The sequence below is a fragment of the Vidua macroura genome, chromosome 20 (genome assembly GCF_024509145.1).
Source record: "Vidua macroura isolate BioBank_ID:100142 chromosome 20, ASM2450914v1, whole genome shotgun sequence".
Classification (NCBI taxonomy): Eukaryota; Metazoa; Chordata; class Aves; order Passeriformes; family Viduidae; genus Vidua; species Vidua macroura.
Genome location: NC_071590.1, coordinates 11,408,413 through 11,432,867, shown reverse-complemented (window position 1 = coordinate 11,432,867; position 24,455 = coordinate 11,408,413). Strand labels below are relative to the sequence as shown.

Genomic DNA, 24,455 nt, shown 5'->3' with positions numbered 1-24,455 from the left:
TAGAGGAATGTAGGTAGGAATCCGTTTGATAACCTGTAGCATTAGCCACTGAATCTCTTAACAACTAAGAACTGGCATAACTTTCCTAGTAATACAAACCAGATTCTTATTACAAATATTTAATTAGCAGCTGTTTAAAGAATATTTCTGTCCTTCCATTCCCTCCCACAGTCCACCCATCCAAGGAAAGTTGCAAGTACTCAGATCTAAATACAAAAACCTAATATACAGAGACATAAGGATATGGGAAAAAAGGCCTTCCTACAGATATAGTGCCCCTACGGCACTCTGGCCAGTACTACCATGGAGGGTAAACACCTTTGCCATCATATGACCGTGACAAAACCCAAAGGTATCAGTCTACCTCTGCCTATGTCTACCCTCAAAGCTGGGATGAGAATTCAGGTCTCTCAATCCCTTCTCTAAGTTCTTTCTTCGGAGGCCCAGGCAACATTTCCTTTTTTTCCCAGAACCTACCTTCCACTTGAGTACATTCACACATGCGACAGACATAGAATGCTGCTCCTGGGGCACAACCTGGCTCAACAACAGAGGCAACATCCTGTGGCATGTGTTTGGTATCAAAGAACAGAATAGCAAATGACAAGGATCAGGGAAGGTGGTGGACCTCTGTGATATCTGAATAAAACTGCACGTGCTGCTGTTGCCTGCCCACTGATTTTCTTGTGTTTAATGAAAGCTTCTGCCTAGTGCCTAAGAAGACTCTAGAACTTGTTGTCACTGTCTCTCAATCTCATGAAATAAAAATACTGTTATGCTAAATCCAGCTAGAGTTAATACATAAAGAATAATAAGAATGTTTAACTCCACTGATGGATGCAGCAGTACAAAGTAAGAGCTCTGCAACTATTCTCTATTTTTTCAGGTGCTCCAACTATCACAGTTGACAATTTGTTTTTGAAGGGAATAAAAAGAACAGAAAAAATGACAGGCTTTTCATATACAGCAAAGAAATCTCCTTTAGTCCATTCTTTGTGCAAGCTGTACTTGCAGTACACTGCCATACCTTACCTTTGAGAAATGAAAATCATATTTCCAAATTTCACATACAATCTCTTTCATTTACAGTTCCTTGCCAGGACAATTCACAGACTGTTGTTCTGCCAAAGAGTTTGGGTCACAACTGCTACCTGCTTTCAACTTATTAGGGAAGAAATATTAACTGCAAGAGCTCATAGAGAGAGTCATTGCTGAGACAAAGCAGCCGTCAATCACTCCCGTGGGAACAATGTGTGAAGCTCACAGGAATGTGAGAGCTAAAGGCAAAAAGCAGACCTCCATGCCAAAGACACAGACCAGCCTTCTGAAGTGCTTGTATACACAATTCCACAAATGACAACATGTAAAACAATGGGTTTCATGAAGACAATTCCTTCCCATGGAAGGAATTTGAGTGGCTGTGCAGCTTTGAGTGGCTGTGCAGATAGAAACAAAAGAACAACTCTTGATAGAAACTGAAGACACATTTCCACTACAGAACGAAAATTAATTTTTATTTGGTAGGTTTAAGAAAGAGGCAGTTACATTTTTATTTTTTTTTATCACACAGTAAATTTAACATATTCTGAACAAAATGTCACTTCTCTGACCCAGAACTGAAGGATGATCTGCAATTACTCTTATTTGTCATGCTACTAAAAAACAATAAAGTAAGACAAAATCAGGAAGGTGGTTTTTGGGCAGTGTTGAAATCAGAATAGAAGCCACCTTATTTTCCCACAAAAGATTGGTAACACCAGTAGAAACAACCATATCTATTCTTCAGAGAAAGCAGCTGCAGGTAAAAATAAGATTCACAAAGTTACCTTTAGTGTCATGCTGTGGTACACAGCCATTACACAAACATTAGATTTGTGGACTGTAGCCATTACACATCCATGTAGCTGTGCTCCTGAGATGTCAGAGGGCATTTTGTACAATTCTTGACTCTTGTTTTGCTCTCGCCTGGGATTACATCAATAATGGGTTCAGCATTAGAGGACAGCACAGCAGAACAGAGTAATGTGCCTCAGCACCAAGGAGATACCAGGGGAATCGTTCTCTTCTTTCTTCCCTCACACATCCAGTCTTGAAATACTGGCCAAAAAAGTGCCAGCAAGCTTTATGGTATACACGACTTTCTGCATTCTAATAATCTGAATTTGTGTAACGGATTTTGTAATCTGAATTGTTTGTAACATAACCATACCACTGGAACAAGCAACATTGATGTTCCTCTTTAGAACATGACTTTCACTTCAGCAATAATCCTCAGAAAATTAACTTCTGAAGAGAAAAATCTGTTTTGTTAAGTATTTTCTTAAATGCCGTAGCAAATGTAACACTAGTGTGAGCATAGATATGTCAAACTTGGGAAAACAGAGGGACAGGAAAGGAGGCAATACACCTACAGATGGTATGATCCTCTCCATGGGAATGGCAGCCAGGGAACTCTAGGCTCAATGAATATGATGCAAGAACACATGCTGATTTCAGCATGCTGATTTCAGCATGTGGACCGGATCTCATATAGATTAAAAAATGAAAACGGAGAGACTGCAAGGGAAGCAATGCTCTCTGCAGCAAAACTCAGCTCTCAGCTAAAAAATATCTTAGCAGGTAGGTTAAGCTTCCTCTGTTTTGCATGCATTTTCTTAGCTGTATTCTAGAACATACAGCATCACAAAATTAAATTACCATAGTTGCTCAACACTAGTAAACTGCCCTACTATAAACTGCCAACAGATTTGCAGAAATCCAATCCACTCCTTCTCTCTAAAACCTGCAGCTAGAAGGAAAATCTGTTCTTTATATGAGCAATCCGATGTGTTTTGGGATCCTGATGACTACTGTAGTTTCCATCCTTCCCTTCTACTGTTCATTAAGCCAAATTTTCTGTTTGCCACTGTTCACATTAATAGGCAGCAGCAGATGCTATTGCAATAAATTTAACAGCAGCATCAACACTACAGTCAGCTATGTAAAAACACCACTTAATTAATTATGTGACTCCAGGAGGGCATGACGAGGAGGGGTAGATCACATGTTGCTGGAAGGGAGCAGTTTGTTTACATAGAACATTCAATGTGGACAAATTTAGGCAAGGCGGCCCTCAGACGAGAGAGACAGAGGAAGAAACACTAGCACAAGGTAAAACTCATTATAGCAGTCATGGGGGTGTAGAGATTTTTCTGTTATATTGAGTGTTTTGACTATTGTATAGATGTTGGAGAACCTCTGAGACGCATGGCAGGTATAACAACGGGGACTGAATGAGTAAGCCGATGAAAAATGAGACCAGATGAACTCACTAAAGACACCACAGTCTGCACCAGTCTTGCACAGAAACACGCGTCTCCTGTGGGAGTTTAATGGATCCAACTCAACACAGCTCATAGTTTCAGACACTGTTAGTACCCATATCACAACGAGTCGCTCAATAAAATGTTTAAACAGGGCAACGCAAAAAATTAACCTTTCCCATTAAAGTGGGCAATCCTAATTCACACCCAATTTAGTATATCTGAATATTTTTTTAATTGCCTTGACCTAGTAATTAACTGTTTTTAAACATTAGAATTGCAAAATTCAACAAAACAAGACCAACATAGAATTATGCTGATTTATTTTATACACAGGAAAGAATCAAGTGAGAAATAAAGATATAAATGTCCATTATTATACAGGGAAATTATACAAATATACAAATTATACAAGGAAGAAGAACAAGAGAAAAAAAGTCCAATCTTGCCTGAAAAAAATGACCTTAAAGATCAAATTAACAGCTGCAGTTCTGTCATACTTTGCAGTTAACTCAGGGCTGATTGCTAGCACCTTAGCATCACTCCTGGACAAAACTGCATTTAACCATTGCACAGGGAGCTGCAGGCTCTGCTTTGCTCCTAACCAAGCACCATATGTACACGTTTAAACACTGTACAGTCTTTATCATTGACTTAAACTGGGATTAATTTTATTTCACAAGAAAACAATAGATGATTTTCAGAAAGACTACAAAGTCTTTCTTCTGCAAAAATATCAACCTGAAAAATTATGTAGCTAAACTTTCCTCTTACACGTAAGATTTGCACCTATTGTCCAACAACCCATCTGAATATTTGATAAAGAAAAATCTCCTGAAGTTGATTAATTACTTCTCTCTCAGAGTAATGCTCCTCCATAATACCAGACTAGTTATACTCTTAATTTGATGGAAAGACAAAGCAGTACTGTTCCACAGCCGAATTTAAAACTGTTTATGTCCTATAAAGTAATAAAATAACAATTACTTTCTCATTCACTTTCCTATCTCTACCTTCCTGTACAGGGCAAGATCATGGTAAATTTTTGTAGCAGCTGTCAGTGTATCCTACCCTTCTGACTGGTACCGTCTTACCTTGTGCCTTACTTTGGCCTAACGAGAAATTCAAGATGTCTGGGACAAGACAATGGCATTTTCATACATGCTTAATGCTCTGAAATGCTCAGTACAATTTCTGGGAGCTTAGTGCACTGTGAAAAGCTACTCCTTGTGCAGTCTGCTCAAAACAAAACCAATCTTTCTCAAAACAGAAGAACCACTGTCATCGAGTTAAGTCTTTCTAGCAGCGTTGTGCACACAACAGAAGACATCAATTCCAAGCTCCTGCCATGTAGTCATATAGTTTAGCTTCAGGTAGTCCTGTGAGGGGCAGGAAGTTAGACTTGATCCTTATGGGTCCCTTGCAACTTGAGATATTCTATGATTTTACACATTAGCTTACTCCACAGATGTACATCAAACTTAACCAAAAACATGATTCTAGTCTCCCAGTTTTGTTCAGTGCCTTGTGGATATTAGGAAAGGAGAACAGAAAGAGCAGTTGAAGGAATGAACAAGAAATTGTCCCTTACATTCTTAGAAACTGGCTGCTGCATTTATAAACCAACCTTTTTTTCCCCCCTACTCTAGATGGGGAAAAAATGAGATCCAAAAGATATGATACTACAGAGGAAAAAAAAATTATCACCCAGCAATGCATTTACTGCACTTAAAATCTCAGGAAATATTTTCTTAAAGGGAAATGATGAAGAGCAGCTGGAGTAGTGGGGAGTCAGAGTGCATGTCATGAATTCAACAGCACTTTACGGTCCACAGAGAAACATTAAGCTTGTATTTATTAAAAAAAAAAAAAAAATCAGTAGGAATCAAAAAGCTTAATCCTAGGTGGTGCGGAAGGGAAAAGAATTGCAGGTTTCCATACACAGACCAAATACAACTTGCACAACAGTAGCATCTCCCAGCTCCAAGCCACTATCTTGTAATGGGGTGGTTATGAAGAATAAGTTTGATCTATACGGGCAATTCAAATGACTACCAGAAAAAAAGCAATGTCCCCGTCAGCACTATTTTCCAGATAGACAATCAATTTGTTAAAAGATGAAAATATCTGTGTAACCTAGTCTTGTGCAAAGGGACAAAGAAAGGCCTTTCACTCACCTGATATGAAAATTTCCAGTTGTGAAAGCTGATCATGTCCAAATATTTTGCTGGTAACCAGTAAAGCAATCCATCAGTCTGTATGTGTGGCATATGAAGCACAGGAAAAGTGAATTTCACAGGCATTTTACAGTCAGTTATGTTTTAAACAACTAAAAATTAAATCGTATTTTGTCAATATACCTGAGAATTCATCCTAATTGGAAGCATTTTAATTCAATTAACCGGACTTGCAGAGTAAAATAGTAGCATGTTGCTGATAAAATTGACTAATGGGTTTTAAAATTTAATTAGGGTGTATTAAATAAATAGTCATCATCTGTGGCAAGCTTTATTACAGAAATTACATTGTTATTTGTTTGCTTGCTTATTTTATACCAAATATTGCCTCTTTTTTTTTATTTTTTTTAATAAATTAAGTTTTAAAACAATGAAACAGTCAAGATTCATTGGGGCTTTGCCTGTTTCACTTTTTTTGTGTGTGCATGCGTGGGTTTCTGTAACATTTACATTTTGGAAAATGCAGGCTGAGCTGGCAAGGAAGATGACCAGCCTGGCTGACTAGAGAGGTTTGGCTTGAACTCAGGGGAAAAAAGAGAGCACATCACCTTTGAAAGAAGGGACAAGCAACAGGGCTGTTGTGGGGTTACACAGGGAGAAAACTGGAAGGGCTAAAGCCCAACTAGAACTTAGTCTTAAAACTACTGCTAGAAAAGACAAAGTAAAATGCTTCTTTCAAATATGTCAGTCATAAAAAGAGGGCCAAGGAGAATCTCTATCCTTTACTGGAAACAGAAGGAAACACTGTGACAAATATTGTGATCTGGGACCCAGGGAAAGAAGCCTGCTTCTGGCAGGACTTGTGACCTTGGATAATAGCCTGGTTGATTTTTCTCTTCAGCAGGCCAGTGGGCATTCAGTGGCAGGACAAGAGAGAATGGCTTTAAATCTAAGAGAGTAGGTTTAGTTTGGGTATTAGGAAGAAATTAATGCTGCTGAGGGTGCTCAGGCACTGGCACAGGTTGCCCAGAGAAGCTGTGGCTGCCCCTGGATCCCTGGAATTGTCCAAAGCCAATTCTTGGAGCAACCTGGGACAGTGGAAGGTGTCCCTGCCCATGGCAGGGGGCGGAATGAGGTGGGTGTTAAGGTCCCTTCCAACCCAAATCTCTCTGTGATTAATTACACCTTCGGGTGAAGGCAGAAATTATGTGCTTCTGAGAACCATGAGTTGTGCAAGAATGCACAGTCAAAAAAATCGGACTGTACACACCAAGTTTCAGATATTATCTAATTCTGTCACATATTACAAAAATGTATATTTCTTTTCCTTAAGAGAAATAACCAAACAAAAACATGCCAATTACTTATTGTCCCACAACTACACCACAAACTCACATTACTGCAAATATCTTGCTACAATGATTTTAATACATAATCTAAACCAACCATTTCAACCTTCCTACTCATACATCCATCTATGTTCCTGTGTTCTCATCTTCACATCTCTCTAAATTTCTAAGGGAAGCTTTTGTAGGAAAAAGCTATCCATAGACAAGAAAGATGTACAAGCACTTTCTCCTCGCTGCTAGACAAACTTTCCTCCAAGACGTCTTCCACCATTGCTAAAGACAAAAGCTCTCTACCCATATCAAAGACAGTAAGCAAACCTGATATATACAATCCATTACTATCACACTACTAAGTAATTAAAACCAGTGTGCTGGGGCAAATAGGCAAAGGAAATTGATGAAGATCACATTAAGATCTCAAGCTTGACACTTGCTAAATTCTGAAATCTTGGCTTTGCAAAAGCCAAGCTTGGTTCTGGGATATTCAGCAACTGTAATGAAATATAACCTGTCATTTCTGGTAAAATGTCCAAGAATCAGAGCTGTCCAGCAATAGCTGTTGGTTCATTGAGGACAGGCAGAGAACCAGACAGTCACAGAAAAAAAAGAGAAGCTCAATACAAGAAAAACTTCCAAGCTTGTATATTTTATTAGATCTGATGAAAAAAGGAAGTCTGATGTTGCAATGTAGCTTGCACAAAGTTATACTGCAGTTATGTCTATGAAAATGACCCAAAAAATGCCAACTGCTTCTGCTCAGCAGTTAGGAAGGCAGAAGTAAATAAAATTCCCTAATGTGGAAGGTAGCTGCTCAGGAAGGGCAGTCTGATCTACTAAAGCTGCAGAACAACTCAACCTTTTTCTCACCGTTGTTCAGTGTAATTAAAGCTGGTTCATGTCCACGGATGTGTGACACTGGTCAGCTGGCAAAACCAAGGTATCCTGGCATCGAGCTGCATTGCCCATTCCTTGGCAGCTAGTTGTTTCTTCTACTCTTTGGAAAAATAAAATGAACTGAGGGAAGGTGGGGAAAGAGGTGACAAAATGAAGGCTGAAGAGCTGAAAAGCCTACTGGCTGTATACAGAGATTGAATCATAACAATACAGATAAACTCCAACTGCACTGGCAAGAATTTATTATCTCCCTATGAAGCTCTGTGGTTATTCATTCATTTGAGATGTTTCTGGATTCTCTCATATTTTAATTTGCATGTGTGAGAGAAGAAAGAAAAGAAAAAATAAATGGTATACTAAGCTTTCATAATACTTTCCAGCTCTGAAGCCCATATTTACAAAAGGCCAATATAACAAGAGATAGCAATTGAGGGTGAGAGGATAACCCTAGTATTTTATTCACGTGACGTTATCTGGAGTCTTATGTAGGTTTGGTCTCAAACAAACATGTCTTGACCTCATGGATAATGCATACTCCAGCATTTTTGTCAAGATTTCACCCTTTGAAATGCTGACATAGGTTTAAGTTTACATGTCAATTACTAGCTTGAATTGAATGACATTTTTTTCTGTAACAAGTATTTGCCTGGTTTATAAGTTAAAATTTATAGAAATCTCATTTCCCACCACAAAAAACTCAAGTAATGCAATATAAAGCATATACTAAATTCACAGTATATGAAAAGCCTTCTTCACCTTACCTCAACTTACCTTCACTGCACTATACAAAAACAAACCAACAATAACTTCAAACTTAGAAACACTAACAATATATATTAAAAGTAAGGATGTGATTTCAAGATAGCTGGAGGACTGAAAACCACCAGACTGAATTTGTTCCTAGTGGTGAGTACATGCAATTTCCCATAATGAAATAGACAGAACGCTTAGCACCAGGAATTAATTTAAATGCGTAACTATGATGTGTGAAAATACTTTTGTTCTACAACAAGAAATGCATCTGCATCAACATAATTTATGCAGTTGCATGAACGTTTAATTCAGCTTGATTGCTGTTTGTGTTATTTTCTGTATTTAGCAAGGGTGCATCAAAGAAGATTTCTGTCAGTCTGCTTTACTGACAGAATTCTGGTTTCTTTTTCACTGCTGAAACAGTGAAATCACATTCTGGCTTAACAAGATAGAGTCATGTAATATTGGCTCAGACTTGTGGTAGCCCAGTTCTCAACAACTTCAGTCCTTGCCTGGCATCTCCATTAAGAACAGTCAAGCTCAGCACAATGAACTGCGACCCAACTGGCAGCACAAGTGACAGAATCAGAACACAGATACATCTTAGCACAGATTAATTCTTTGGCTGTTTTAAGTCAGGTATGCTGGTTCTACAGTTTCTAACAGACATGTATGAACAGAAATGAAGAAAAGAAAAGAACAGATAAAAATTCTTTCTTTTGCAAAACATCACAGAGAATCAGCTTAAATGAAAATAGAAACCCTTTGTATGCGGAAGGATGGAGTGTAACTCAGGACTGCTTCCTTTGTTTGTGCACATCTCGCACGCAACCCTGCGTCTCACATTCTCTGCAACAGTTATTCAACTGCATAATGCAAAAAAACCCCATCCCGTTTTCAGCCTTATTCCTGAACAGCAGAAACCCGTAAAAGCAGTCTCTTACAACTCTTTCCTTAGTGTCCAGCACAATGGGCACTGTGGAAGAAAAAAGCTAAGCAAACCCATCCCCACGCAAAGGTGCTAACGTGAAAAAAACGCCCTGTTCTAAATTTTTGCCAGGAATGGGAGAAGTAGAGAAATTCCTGCAAGAATTCAAGGATAAATGGTTCTTGCTATTTAGAAGACTAACTCATAATTGATATAATAATGTATTATTTTTTCTTGGCACTTTGTAGCATAGAAAATGCCATATTTACAACAGGTATAACATCTATAGTATATCTTAAAAATTGCCATTGAATCCCTGAAAAAGTTAGCAAGCAACAAAAATGAGGCCTTGATATCATGCTAAAAGCAAATGCAAAACTGACCTCTTTTTCTCTATTTACCTATTTAACAACTGTAAATACACTGTGTGTATTGTGTCTACCTGTCAGTTAAGTACTAATAACAAAAAAGTTTCTCATGGTAGGTAATCAAGAAGGTTGTAACTCAGATAAATATTACTTTTATATATACTCGTTTACTTAAATAAACCTGTTAGCAGATATTTTCAGGATTGACTACATGTAGAAAATCCATAAAGATAAGCCTCCTAAAATGGACAAATATACAGAATTCTTTTTAAAACTAGATTAATTAACAAGCACCATTATGCCTGAGCCCCATATCACTGATATAGCCCATATCACTGATATAGCCCCATATCACTGATGATAGCAAGCTAGGTCTTTCTCTTTCCCTGAAGTCAATGAGATAATTTAATTTTCAAACAACTATGCAATTTAGGAGCCAAAGAAACAATAGCACTGCTTAGGCCTCCAGCCTAAGTCCCAAATTCTTACTGGTGTATCAGTGCCCATTTCCCACTCCTTTCAGTGGTTCACAGTTACATACATATTTACATAAAAATGGCCCCAAATACACCTGAAAGTATGTGTCCCCATAGAAATTCCAGATAAGGATTCATTGACTTTCAGGAGCAAAATAACCTGGTGACAACAACAAGTCTCTCACACGTTGAATACAAGAAAAAATAAGTTTTAGTCTTGTAATCTATCTTGTTGTTCAGCTGAATCCAACCCTGACTTCCCACTGAAGCCAATAAATTTGTATTACCTGGTCTGCCAAAGTTTTCTCCTGAAAGAGGTCACTGCAATTCATTTCTCAGGACTAAAATGCCACTTACACATCTACGTAAATCTTTTAACTATGGGATGCTGTAAAATTACATTACTTCTGCAGAGTATTTACAAAGTAGCTAAAAAGTAATTGCTTCAGTAGTCAGATGTTCTTGTTAACCCTTAAGCACTATGTAATACAAGCTAAACTTTACCTTGATTTTCTTCAAGCTTCCCAATTGTTTCTATCTGCTCAACAAGGTCATTTGAGTTCCACTGGCTCATGCCTATGAGAATAGCATTTTTTCCTTCCACCATCTCTTCTGTAAAAGGAAAAAGAACAGAATAAATTGCTGTGACAAACAAGAGAAAAAAGACAGGGTGAGAACTAGTAATCAAGAGAGAAATAAACACTCATTAGAGCCCCCAATGGGGACATATAACAGGTTATGCAGGACTACTCAAGAAAGCTTCTTGCCTACTCATATGCTTTACAGCAATCCTATACGCTTCATAGATTATGTATAGGAAAAACATGGAAAAGAGAGGACTGTCTGAAACTTTTCTCTCTTGAGCAGCCACTGCAAAACAAAGTCTATAATAATCACTTTGAGTGTTAGAGTGGTTGTTTGGTTTGGGGTTTTTAACTTTTTTTATTTGAAGAACATTCAAAAGGCAGAGAAGAGGGAAGTGTAGACACACAGACCAGTTCAAGAGTTTTCTCCTTTTATCAAAGGCACCTGTGCTACCTAAAGCTTTACATTTTCACCTAGGGACATAATGGAATGGAACCAAGCCCACAGCACAGAGAACCACCTCTTTTACTGAGATCCCATCCAGGAAGTGGGGTAGGAAAAACTGAAAGCACAAAACACAATCTGTAGATAGATATTAACTCTTTTCTAAAAAACAAACTGAAAACCAAGCAGGCCAAGAAACTGTAGGAAAATATCTTCCCTCAATTTAACAGCTATTTGGCAAGAAGGGTACATTAATCTTTTCTGAATAAATTTACTCAAAGCACTTCAGCCTGGAAGTGGCTGGATACAACCCAGAATGGTCTTCGTACCTAGGGCAAGCACGCAGAAAAAAGGCAATAAGTAAAATAAGTAGTAACAGTTCTTTACTTGTTAAGGCAGATTCAGAGAATGGGTCAAATTCTGTCCTCTCTTACTGTCTTTCGTAGAGAGAATGGCTCTAATATGGGAGTAAAAACAGAATAATTCAGCCAGGACATTTCTGGCTAAAATAATAATTTTCAAATGCCTACCTTGTAGGAGGCCTCTAAATGATTTAAAAATGTATGTTCTTTCATGTTCTCTCATACGTACCTGTCTCATTTAGAGAGATTTTGGTACTGGAGAAGGAGAAAGATGAGTATGTATAAAGGATTGTATAAATCACTTCACAGCCACCACCATATCTTACCTCTCCCTAAGTCATATCTTTTATAAATAAACAATAATAAATGTCACTTATCAGATAAGCTGGATCCAGCAAAGCCCCCTGAGACTTGATGCAATCTCAGCTGCTCCCTGAGGCAGAAAGAATCAACCACTTAGCACAGCATTTTGCTCAGGTTTTTGTGACTTTCTCTCAGAGGCTGTTCTATTTGAAGTTCTATAAGGAGGAAGGGAAGGTGCCATGATGGTTTTGGTCTCTTCCCTCCCCCCCCACCCCTCCCGCAACAAGCAACAAGTGGTTTAAAAATCCATCTGAGTATGATGGGTATTTTCAGTGATATTTTGTGCTTAGTCCTTACTGTTGCTGTTCCTCCTGCCAAATTTTTGAAGTGTCTATAAGTGTCTTGCCCCCCTGAGCCTCACACCAGCCACTCATCACAACTGCACAAATACAGATGGAAAAGTGTTCAAATTAGCAGCAGCATAGAACAAACACAGCTCTCAAGACCTCCTTAAGGCATAGCAGTGGTGAGTGTCTGGCTGACGGGTGTAACATTTTACCCACAAATAAAAATGAGAGATAATGGTTTTCTACTATAGATTTTGTTTTCCTGCTTTGTTCTTCTTGAGCAAGGTCCAGTGTTGGCATTGGAAGACCAAGCAGCAGCACAGCTGATGGCCCTTAACGCTGGCAGGTGTGTGCAGCAGGCGTGAAGACCAGTGAAAAGAACTGAAAACAAATGAGAGACATGTGCCTCCAGGGTTGTGTTATGGAAGATTTTTTTTCAGCTTAAAGGGTGTGGGGAGATCGGTATGGGGGTGTTTGCCTGTCTGTTGTGGAAGTCTAATAAAACAGACAAATGGGAATGTGCAGGCTTCTCTGAGCAGCTTTTCAAATCTGAGAAAAAATGTTAGTCAACCATGGAATTTCATATTCTGACAATTTTGTGATGATGTATTCAGCTGTAATTTTCACCTTCTGTGATCAGAGGTATGTTGCAGTTAAATTATAAGGGAGTTTCCTGCATCAAATATAATTTTACAGTTTGACACTGTAAAATTCCTGCCTAACTTATGGCATGTCACATGGAAAGCAAGAAACAAAGGAAAGCCAGGCAGTATATAAAACAGTAAAATATTACTTCTCCCTTACCGTACGGATTTCAGTGAATTAAGTAGTTAGCCATGACAGATGAATCAACAGTCAAAAAACATGTACAGCTGCTTAATCTCAAACACAGATGCTTGATTCTCTGTTTACAAGGCTGCCAGCCAGAAACTTCTTTGTTTGAGAAACTGAGATTTGACCCCAGCTGTTTTTCAGAATACAAAAGCAGCTCACTAATGTTATGTTTTAATGGTGCCGACTGCTGTGCCCACTGTTTCCTACTTCAGCCTGTCTATGAAGTACAAATTACACATGGGTAGATGTGGGATAGCTTCCAAATTCTCCCATGAAGAAACCCCATAGTACTCAACTCCAGCTGCACTGTGCAGCTGCAAGAATATCAAACATTGATGAAGCACTCTGTATAAGTAACAGAGAATGGGTGAGGAATATAGGTAAGAAACACTGCAGAAAATTTTATGCTGGAGACAGAAAAAGGGTATCAAGCTACCTCATTTTTTGGAGGTGGAAGCCACAGTCTCTGTCCTGGACAGGTCTCCCTCACTCCAGCACAAACAAACTCTTGTTTCTTTGGTGCTAAATTTAACCTACTGATAATGCCAATTACTTCAGCCCACACAAATGTTTTCCTCTACCAAAGACACAAGCTCCCTTATCACCAAGAGAGCTTCTGAGTGTAGAAACGCCTTCTGCCTCTTTTGCTAGTATTTATACCTCTGTGTACATTTTTTTTCCTGACATTTAAACACTTTATTTCTGAAAGGCTGGTCGGGAGAAAGCAGAGATGATACTGAATTAGGAGGACCTATGGACTGCCTCAAGGGTAGTGAGGCCTTGCAGAGAGATATGAATGGACCACAATCACCAGCCATATGAAATTTAACATGTGCAAGTGCACATATTAAATTAACATGTGCACCCAGGATGGGGAAATCCTGGTTAGACCTACAAACGGTGGGAGAAAGGTCTGAAGAGAAGCCGTGGGGAAAGAGATCAAAGGGTTTAGGTTGATGGCAAATTGAATATGAGTCAACGGTGCATCCTGGCAACTAAAAGGGCCAGCAGTGTCCTGGGTGCATCAGGCACAGCACCCTAGCCAGCTGAAGGAAGGTGACTGCCCCGCTCTGCTCTGGCGCAACCTCACATTGAGCCTTGTGTCTAGTTTTGGGTGCCATAATACAAGAAAGATCTAAAGCTATTAGAGAGTATCCAGATGCTGAATGGCCTCAAGACCAAGATTTATGAGAAATGATTGAGGTCCCTTGTTTTGTTCAGTTTGGAGAAGAGAAGACTGAGGGAGTCATCGCAGTCTGCCACTTCCTCAAGGTGGGCCATGGAGAGGGAGTTGCTGATATCTCTCTGGTGACCAGTGACAGGATATGAAGAAATGAAAATCTATCTAAACAAAACTTGATTTGAAGAGCATTTTTGCAAGATAACCATCAAGTAATCTAAACTTGGAAATACTTGTGTCAACTCAATATGGACTACGTCCAGCAAATTCAAAGTGCATTTCTTGTTCTCAGTCTACAATGCATGCCTCACCAGCTCTAAAAATGCAGGCATCAAACTGACCTTCAAAGCATTACTGAACAATGGACCTTGATGATTCAAAAGAATATTCCATCAAGCACAGTAAGTGATCATACTCCCAAAGACAGAATCTAGTCACATTGTTGATCTATTCACATCAAAGAAAACGATGCCATCTAGAATGTCTGAAACATCATCATTTTAGTTCTCTTTATGGAGAAAAAAAAATTGAAGTATGATTTGGTGCTCAAAGTTACAACTGCAGCTTCACTCAGAATTTGGAAACATTGCTGAAATCATCAAGATAGCTATTTTAAGCACATGGTAGAACATTGCAAAGCACAAAGGCAGTGTGGAGGAAGATCAGCATACGGTATATTTCTTTTCTATTTCCAACTCTTCCATTCACTAAAGCTTAACACTTAAATGCAGCTTAAACAATTTGGGTATCCTATTCTCATTGAATACCCAGTGGGAAAAGATCACCATCTCTCATTCTCGTTATGCTTAGATGTCTCACATGGACATTTAATTTTGAACCACAGAAACAATTTATCACATATTATCTCTCACTAAAAGCCTATTATTAGGGGATTAACAACTCAGTAACAGATGTTGTTCATTATCTTTACATAGCAGTGACTTTTTATTTCAAGTAACCATTATAATAATGATAGTGACTGTCATTGCAAGCATTTCAGACTACATAGACTACTTTTGACATTAAAACTTAAGTATTTAAAGAAAGCTCTTTCTGAAAAAGCAAGTGAAATGTGTCAGAAAACCGTAAATTTTGGTTCCTGGAAACAGAACCAAAACCAGAGCCCCAGCCTCCCACTCAAGGTGGGAGATTGTGTATGCACACAACCTACAAATTCTTCTCCCACTTCAGAACAAAACTTGGCATGTTACCAACCATGTCAAGATTCAGGGCCTCACAGATGACATAGGGAGTGCTGCAGTTACCTCAGGTTAGAGCACAGTGCCATAGTCACAGGTTTGATTCCCATATGGGCTATTCACTTAGGAGCTGGACTCAATGATCTTTGTGGGTCCCTTCCAAGTCAGAATATCCTGTGATGAAATCCGCAAGCATTTAAATACTGCTCCTTGAACAAGCAGAGATCCCAGTCCCTCCAGAGGAAGTTTTGATAGAGTGGAAAACCTAAGACATTGGTCTTAACAGCTGGCCATTAGTAATATGGACACTCATGGCCTTCATCAGGAACTGTGAACAAGAACACTCCCACTGTAACCTCGTACACCGTCTGAGCTGGGAAGGACCAGGGTCAGGCCCCATGAGGTCTGTACTGGTGGTGTCTTGCTGGTTCTGATGCCAGAGTCAGCTCAGGGCAGCTCACTCATCCACACCAGCACCTCACCAAACTCCTGTAAATTTAGGTCCATTCACAAATCCTGGATAGAAGAACTGATGGAGGTTTTGTCTGATAAAGACAATGTTGTCAGTTCACCCATGAAGGAGTTTACTTAGTTGTAGCAAAACTGGGGGAAAAATGGGGAGGGGAGGACAAAAATGTGTACTCACCTCGCGCATCAAAGAATTCATCATCGGAGCTCTCCACAGAGTCTCTGAGAACACCCTGCATGTGCCGCTGAGCGCCACCAAATCGGCATGGGTGAGCTGGAAATACAATGAGACTCACATTAACACAAGAGAATGCTCCAGAAAAGACCCTGACCCAACACATTAATGAACAGTTTGTGTAGGTGCCTCAGGAGGATGGTCATCATGCATACTTTAATCTCAACTGTCAGCCAGCCAGAGCTCTCAGGATGGCAAAAAAATACTTCCACTTAACCAAAGTGATTAAAACAAGTTTGTGTCAAAGATAAGCCTGCATTCGGCTAATGCAGTGACCTCAAAAGATAAACTCTTTTCTGTTGGATTCATCTGACTGCTCCATTCCAACACTCGAACTGCACATTGTTTCTAAGACACAAAGCAGCATTCCCCCAGGACATGACAGTAGCTCCCACTTAAATTCAATTTAACTCCTAAAATAAGTGCCATCTTATTTGGCGCACAGATTTGCAGAAAAGCTACTTAATTCTCACTCACTGAACTGGTTCCATCAGAGAGCTCTGCTGTGCCGGGGCCTGGGGCTTTCACTTGAAGCTTGCCATTTGAAGACAGGAAGGGAAAACCCCATTAGAATAGGTACAGTAACAGATATAGTCATGACAGCTTAGATGGTCCTAATGGATTATCATACTCAAACTAATTTATAGTTAGTAAACCAGACTTGCCTAAATATCTGAATTCTCCCTACATCTAAGCAACCCAACACTAGAAAGAAGTAGTGAAATAAATTAACAACAAAGTCTCCCCACAATCAGTGGAGAACCAGGGATCGAATCCACCATACCCCTAACAACACTATTGTAGAAAGGACACTCATTGCCCACCAGAATAGTGTCCTTCGTTTTATTCACTTCCACAAATGATGACATCAGGTCTAATATCCTGAGCCCCTGGCCACAAAAACATTCTTCTTCTCTCAGTAGTAAAAGAGCAACTCAAACAGAGGATGCATCCTTCTGTATTATTCTGAAGAAAACATGCCACTAAGTCACAGCCTTTTGTTCTTCATTTACTCCACCTACAGCTGAATTAATCAGAAATATAAGTGAAAGGTGGTAAGAAGCAGCAGATTTTAGCTGGCCAAGATGTGAGTAAAAACAATAATCAATTAATAACATTTTAATAGGTTTAAAAATTGGTTATTAAGAAGTAAATAAAAATAATAGTCAATTAATTGCATTTTCATATGGTTTTTTTAAATGGTTATTAAGGAGTCAGTATTCACTACAAGAGTACAGCATGTATTGGGAATGTGTCCAGTGATATCTGGCAGCTACTGGAGCCCCTCCATTCAGATACATATCTATCCTAAAATGCATCACTACAGTTATCAAAGCAGTGGTAGAAAGAACACTATTCTGAACTTCAAATGAAAAAAAGTCTGCACTGGGTCAATGCTTGGAAGAGCAGGCATTCCAAAATTCCAAAAGCACAAGGTGGAGGCACCACAAAAAAAACAGTGATGAATGGAGGGTTGGACAGAAGGAGGGAGGGAGTGAGGGAGGGGGAGAGAGAGGAAGGAAGAACGAAAGGAGGGAGAAGGCTATAAAATAAAGAATTGTAAAAACTTCAAAGGTACTCCAAAGCAAATAGCAATTCCCTGGAGAAGAACTGCCACTAGCGTGGTTGAAAATCAATAATAGTAATCCCCACAAAAAAAGCCCATGGTTTCAGGGACTTTGGAGTTTGATGTAGAATGTGAAGAGAGGGCAGGGAAAGCTGTCACAAATATCCAGGCATAAATTCTGACTATGAGAAAAGATCTTGGGAGCATAAGTTTTATTATATTGCACTGGGAATGCTTCTAGATTTAGAAGCAGCTTAAACATAACCACAGTCAGCAGCATAAATATGCGTAAAGTTCACTGCAACAGCTCTCCACATCTAGACTGATTTGCGGGCTGGACTGCATTGCATTGCCCTAACGCATTGGTCCTATTGAGTCTGCTTCCTTCTGTGCCAGCAGATTAGCATTAGGCACCTTCAGAGGACTCTATTAACATTTCTTGATTTTATTAGACACAGGCATTGCCTGGACTCACTGATTTGATTTACACTGTCAACTGCTGCATATCTTATTTTATAATTTCGTTTCAGAGAATGAAAAGACCGGCCCTACTTCAGAACACAGGTGAGCTCCTCGGTAATGACACTTTATGCTTCTACGGCAGTGAACCTACCCTTTATCAGATCAGTCAGCTGACTCTTAGCAGTCAGATCTCAGAAATTTTTGCACCCGGGTAGCAACTTTCATTTCGTTTCAGTTGTTCAGTATCACAATTTCTGACCAAAGAAGGGGAAAGCATGTAGAAATGCCTTGAGCACTACATGACCAATTTGCAAGTCACAATAGTTGAACTGGAAGCACATACACCAGTTCCCCACAAGCTGTTGAGGCAGCACGACGAGGGATAGTAGGATATAAGAGTAACATTTCCCAGAGGTGGAAGGAGAGCCCATAGAAATGCACAGGTGCTTTTCTTCTAGAAGAAGCAGAAGTAAAGTTTCCTATCTAACCTGTTCTCTCTGCACAGAACTGCCAAGTTCTGTGACAGTCACCTGTCACAGAGGGAGCTGGCAGGGGCTTGCCCTGAGCACAGAGCCACAGTAAAAGCTAGGGAGAAGACAAGAGCAGAGCCATCGTTGCAGCACTATGAACAGAAGCTCAGTGCTCTAATTAGGCTAGCACTAACTGTAAGTAATTGTAATTAAGATTACAATCAGGGATTTTCCTCAGTAAAAAAAAAAAGTTTTTTTTTTTTCCTTCAACAAAGAACAGCTGGAATTTCACTGGTACTTTGCTGCATCAGTGATCTGGTGACTGATGGCGATGCTGTGCTGCATGTTAGATATTGATTTCCTTACCCCTACTATGTATAAGTAAGGATCACAACTGAAATCTATATCCTGCATAACAGCTTCCACAAGGGGAAGAGCCACAGATCACAATCAGCTGCAACCTCTTGTGATAAGCAGCAAAATAGCGAGGATCTTATTTGAGTAAAAATTGCTACAGAAATAGTTCCATGTTCTATTATGCAACACTTGCACTTCGATTGAAGGCAAGTCAGACTGCACCTCTGTACACGTCATCCTAATTCAGATGCAAGGCAAATTTAATCCTTGGTGTTTAATGAGTGCACATAATTCCAGCAAACTGCAGAAGAAACAGTTCCCACTCACATACCAGCAGCTTCTAATGCTGTCCATCCAGAGAAGGAACAACCCACTAAAATGATGCAATCTCTGATATGTTCCACAAATAGACCTAAGGAGCGGAACAGTCATGGAAAATGCCAATTCTACTTTCACCCACAAACACCAGCAGGGCTTATTCTACCATAGTTCCATAAGAAATCAACAGCAGCTGAAAAGTATATATAAGAGAAGAATCAGCTCTAGCTTCCTCTGGTCAGGGGGCATAAACCCAAATTCTTTCCAAAGATATCTCTTTTTTTTACAAGCTGGCAGTGATATGACAATTAAGCAGTGCATGAGCACACTTCATTACATGTGATATGAGGGTGATTCTAAAAGAGAGGGAAAAAAAAAAAAAAAAAACCACACCAAAAAAACCACAAAAAAAACAAAAAAAAAAAAACAAAAAAAAAACAAACAAAAAAAAAAAAAAAAAACAAAAAAACAAACAAAAAAAAAAAAAACACAAGAGGAATTAAAGTGACCCTACTGGTCATTAGCCAACATTCTCAGGACTAAGGAAATGGAAACAGAAAAACAGGTAAGAAGTGAAGTAAGGCTGAAGTGGCTCTGAAAAGTATAAGAAGCAAAGGTTTTCCTCTGAAAATGGAATAGCTAATGCTGTTGATTCCCAACTTTAATAATTTTCTTATATCCTTTGGAAGGCCTGGTGTCTAAAACACATTCAACATAGAAGTCCCAAGCATCCTAAGACAGAACAGCTCACCATTGTCACTCAACAGTATGCACATGTTCTGCTACCAGCACCAAAAATACTGTTTCAATATTACCTGTAAAGCAAAGATTGTATTCAAAATGCACACCAATTCTGGAGAAAGAAATGGTATCTACTTTCCTTTTCCATTCCAGTAACTGGCATCATTCTGACAGCACAAAGCAACACCATACACTACAGGCCCCAGGTCCTTAGGTGGCATACATCTAGAGGTGAAAGGTGTGAGAGCACAAGAATATCTTCTGGAAAAAGGAAGGAACATTTTCCTGTGGAGATGATCTCCTCTAAGCACACCTTACCAAGGCACAGGGATTGAATCTGCTACTGGATCTAATGAGCAGAAAATTAATTTTCAAATGCAGCAGGAAATAAGCCTAGCCCTGCTGTGAAACCACAGCCATGTTACCTTTCTTCACTGGTTCTGCCTTCTCTCATTTTGAAATAGCTTTTAAAAACACTTACTGCAACTGAAAAAAAAAAAAACCATTACTGGAGTCATCACATCACTGTTTACAGAAGCACTTCATGGGCAGGAGCAGCACATACTCTTTGGGAATGAAAGAGTATGATGATTTCATTCCTGAAACATACTTGTAAGGGCAGAGTAGCAGCACAGTAGGCTCAGTCCAGAAGCAGTTTAAGAGCCACTCCAGCATCTCCCTCTTCTCCTTACCAATGCATGTATCACTGGCTACCTTGTCAGGCAAGCAGGACAGACGGAAAGTAAGCAGGATGAGCCAAATGCCAGCCATAACAGCCCCTTGTGTACTGGCAGCATCACAGGCTGGCTCCAGAGGCCATCCCAGCTCAGGTGTGCTCACACCAGACTTGCCAGGAAAATGCATTCAAGCAGCTTGGGGTAAGAGGAGCAGTTTTCATTGGATGCAATTACAGCACTGGGCTTTACTGTAAAATTAATTCAATATTATTTACTTTACAGTCATATTATCAGAGATTTCAAGCTTTGCAGATGGCCCAACCTTTTTCTACATCTTTTGCTTGGTAACATTCTCCAATTTCCAATCAAGCCCAGGCATAAGCACATGCCAGAAGACAGGCAATCATAAAGAAAGCACTCCTAAATACTATCACCACACCTAGGTAGACATGAAACAGCATACAGTGTTCTCATAGCTACTGGAAACTCAGTCTTTTACACAGTCAAATATTGAGGACTGAATTAATCTCAATTAAAAAAAAATAAATAGACTCTATTACACAGATTAAAAATTTCCACCTGTCAAAACTTGTTTTAGAAGCACACCATTTTGAATTCAGGGGCAGTTGTCCTAATAAAATTTAAAAGCACAAGTCATTTTTCCATTTGGATAAAAATGCTGGGTAGGAGGAATGACCTTTGCTATTGCTACTGACTGTTGTTGCATAATAATATTTCCTTCTGTTTTGCTGGTTTCAGATGCTTCTTGCCTACCCATTAGTGATTTAACTGAGCTACCCACACAGTGTTACCTAGTGACTATGAAGTTAAGACTTACTGGAGGCCAAGTTCATCCACTATTATTTCCTAGTTATGTTTTATTTTTTATTTGGAAAACGTAAAACTGAAGATGTACGTTACAAGTATGTGAATTTAACTGCTGGAGGCACTCCTAAGACTCAGGAGCTCATACAAGACAGAGGGAGATGCTGACCAGAGGAAGTCCTTGCCTGCACACTGACCACCAAAAAAGATGGACCATATATGCCATCACTGATAGCAGGGCCACACAGAACTCATCCAAAATCACAGAATGAATCTGCATCAGAGACTGGAACTGAAATGAAATCAGTTGAAGCTGAAATGGAACACACTTAGCAGAAGGGGGTGAGGAGGGGCATGGAGTGGGAGGCCTATAAAACTGTGAAGCTAAAGCAGGAGAGGAAGAAAAATAACAGTGGGAGGTGAGAGGGAGGGTAGAGAGAACATAAAATGCCAAAGGGGATGGGGAAGAAAAAAGTAGATCAAGTCAAGATGTCAAGCTCCCTTGTCAAAATACACAGCTGACAAAGCCAGACATAGTTACAGACAGAAAAAGGTCCACACAAATTGCAGGTTCTCTTGTCAAGAAGTGAAAGACCTAACTGATGGCCACTGTGGTCAGAAGTGGCCAACACAACCAGCTCCTCTCTCCCATTCCTCATTCAGTGTCTTTCATGTCACAGCAATTTCACAGTGAGAAATCCCTGGTTGTCTACTCTGTATATCCCTCAACTGGCAGTTCTGCAGCAGATGGTAAGGATGGGCATGTATTTGAATATTGAGTATAGGAAACAAATCAAGAAACTAAGCCATGCAGGCCTTAAAGCCCCTATTTTAAGGTACCAGTGACATTTGCAGCCTTTCACTTTACAGGATTACTAGTGAGGTGGAGGAAGAGAGAAAAGAGGTTTAACATGACTGTTCAGACTTCAAATCCTAGATTAAACTTTCCTGTAAACATCGTACATCTCCCAGAGCTGTTTCTTGATGTTTCAGATGCGAGCTTCCCCACAGCCGAAATTAACCTCACCCTCCCTCTCAGCAGTGTCATCACCTCCTCCAAGCTGACTCCCCAAAGCCAGAGAAGATATGAATATTCTCCAATCTTTTCCTGCAATGACTGTAGGTGGACTGCCTGCAACACATCTGAAAGTCTCTTTTCATAGTGCAGAGATTCTGGCTTTCTGAGGAGGCTCTGGCATTTTTGAGTCACTGCGATCTGTTAAAAATGAAGTCAGAGCTGAAAAGCAGATACCCTACCACTCCCACAGGGACATGCCAGGTGGTGATCTGCAATTGTCTTTATGTGGTTTTACAACCGACACTTGCCAAAGCCCAAGCATTTCTGCACAGGGACTACTTCAAGTCCTTAGGGTCTGGAGCTCACTAGGTGAGATCTGGCTACTCAAATGAGTCAAGTGTGGACCATGTCTAAAAACCCTTTACAAGCACACCTGTCATTCAACAGTGAGCAAACAGCACATTTTCACTACAATTTTGGTCTTCCTTTCTATTTGAGGTAAGGCTACAGCACTGGCGGGGGCTGCAAGGTAGGATACATAAATGCGGAACAACTTTTTAATATTTGTGCATATTGCAGCTCACATTGATAAACTCAGTAAGCTCAATTTATAAAAGCAGCACATTTTCCCTATGCCTAGACCAGATAGTTTCTTCCAGACCTTCTTTGTGAATGGTCTCTTACTTTTCTTTGCAATAACTATTGACATCACAAAGCTTCTTACAAAACACATACTTTTTCAGTGAAATCACATCCAAGACAAGTACTATGCTTTAAAATTCTTGTGCAAAATTGTACTTGAACACACAAAGTATGTATGCAGGCTGCATTATTCATGTATCACAGAAAGCAAAAGCAATGCCCTCTTATTTTCCTATCAAACTTAAAAGAACTGCAAGCTAATGCCAAAAAAAAAAAAAAAAAAAAAAAAAAAAAGCCATGAGATTTTTCACCCATTTGATTACTTCTTCATCTTCCAAAGATGGAAAAGAAACATTTAGTTCAATCCTATATTTGCATCCTCTGAAATTATTAATGCTCTCATATTCCTGAGTGTTACATCTCTGGGCTGCCACCAATCCATGTTTATTTTGGGGGAGTAAAGAAATAAATAGTGCTGGAAAAAACACCCTTTTGGGTTTAGCTTTAATACTGCCATGCTGCTCTAAAGCTGTGTCCAGACCTGGCACCAAACACCAGAAGTGTCACACACTGACCATTCAGTCATAGCAGTTAGGCCTTCACCTGCAACAGCAATCGGTTCTGTGTGCAACCTAGAAGAAAACCACTTCTGCATCAGCAACTGCACTCACATCTGTTCCGTCTTCGTGCACACAGAACATATGCCACCTCGTTCAGGCTGCATCTGCCACCGGGCACGGGACATGAGGGTGCTGCTGCTGCTGAGCATCCTCAAGCCCTGGTCTCGGCCCCAGCCAACCGACCTCCAGCCTCCGCACTGCTCAGGCTCCAGAGGAAGCACGAGTTACGTGAATGGGCAAGGCGCAGCGGAGGCTTTCGTCAAATTCCACCCAACTGCACACCTGTATTGTTCTCTGACCACGGCTGCTGCCTCTCGGTCTGTTCCTCCCGAGTGGGCGGCAGCCAGCACCGGCCCGACCAGGCGGCAGCCACGGAATTCCCCGGTACTGGGAGAGACCCTTCCCGGAGCAGCACTGGCGGAGCGCGGGGAGGAGGCCGGGCAGCGGCGATGGGCGCGGGCGCCCGCGATGTCCCCGCAGACCCGCACGGCCGTGCCTCGACCACGACACCGGCAGATGCGGGCGCCGAAGGCAGAGCGGGCCGTACTCGGTAA

The 24,455-nt window shown here is 40.1% G+C and overlaps 1 protein-coding gene across 2 annotated transcripts in view; it reads right to left on the bottom strand.

Annotated features, from left to right (window-relative positions):
- Nucleotides 1–24,455, bottom strand: part of PITPNM3 (PITPNM family member 3) — a 55,004-nt gene that overhangs the window by 30,221 nt on the left and 328 nt on the right. The window contains exons 1-3 of one of the 2 annotated variants that reach the window (XM_053995775.1): nucleotides 23,953–24,453; nucleotides 16,148–16,243; nucleotides 10,752–10,859 (exon numbers count right to left, since the gene is read on the bottom strand). In XM_053995775.1, the coding sequence (XP_053851750.1) occupies nucleotides 10,752–10,859; nucleotides 16,148–16,208 (169 nt within the window). In that variant the 5' untranslated portion in view covers nucleotides 16,209–16,243; nucleotides 23,953–24,453. Of the gene's footprint in view, nucleotides 1–10,751; nucleotides 10,860–16,147; nucleotides 16,244–23,952; nucleotides 24,454–24,455 lie in introns of those variants that run through there. The other variant, XM_053995774.1, reaches the window with a different exon arrangement.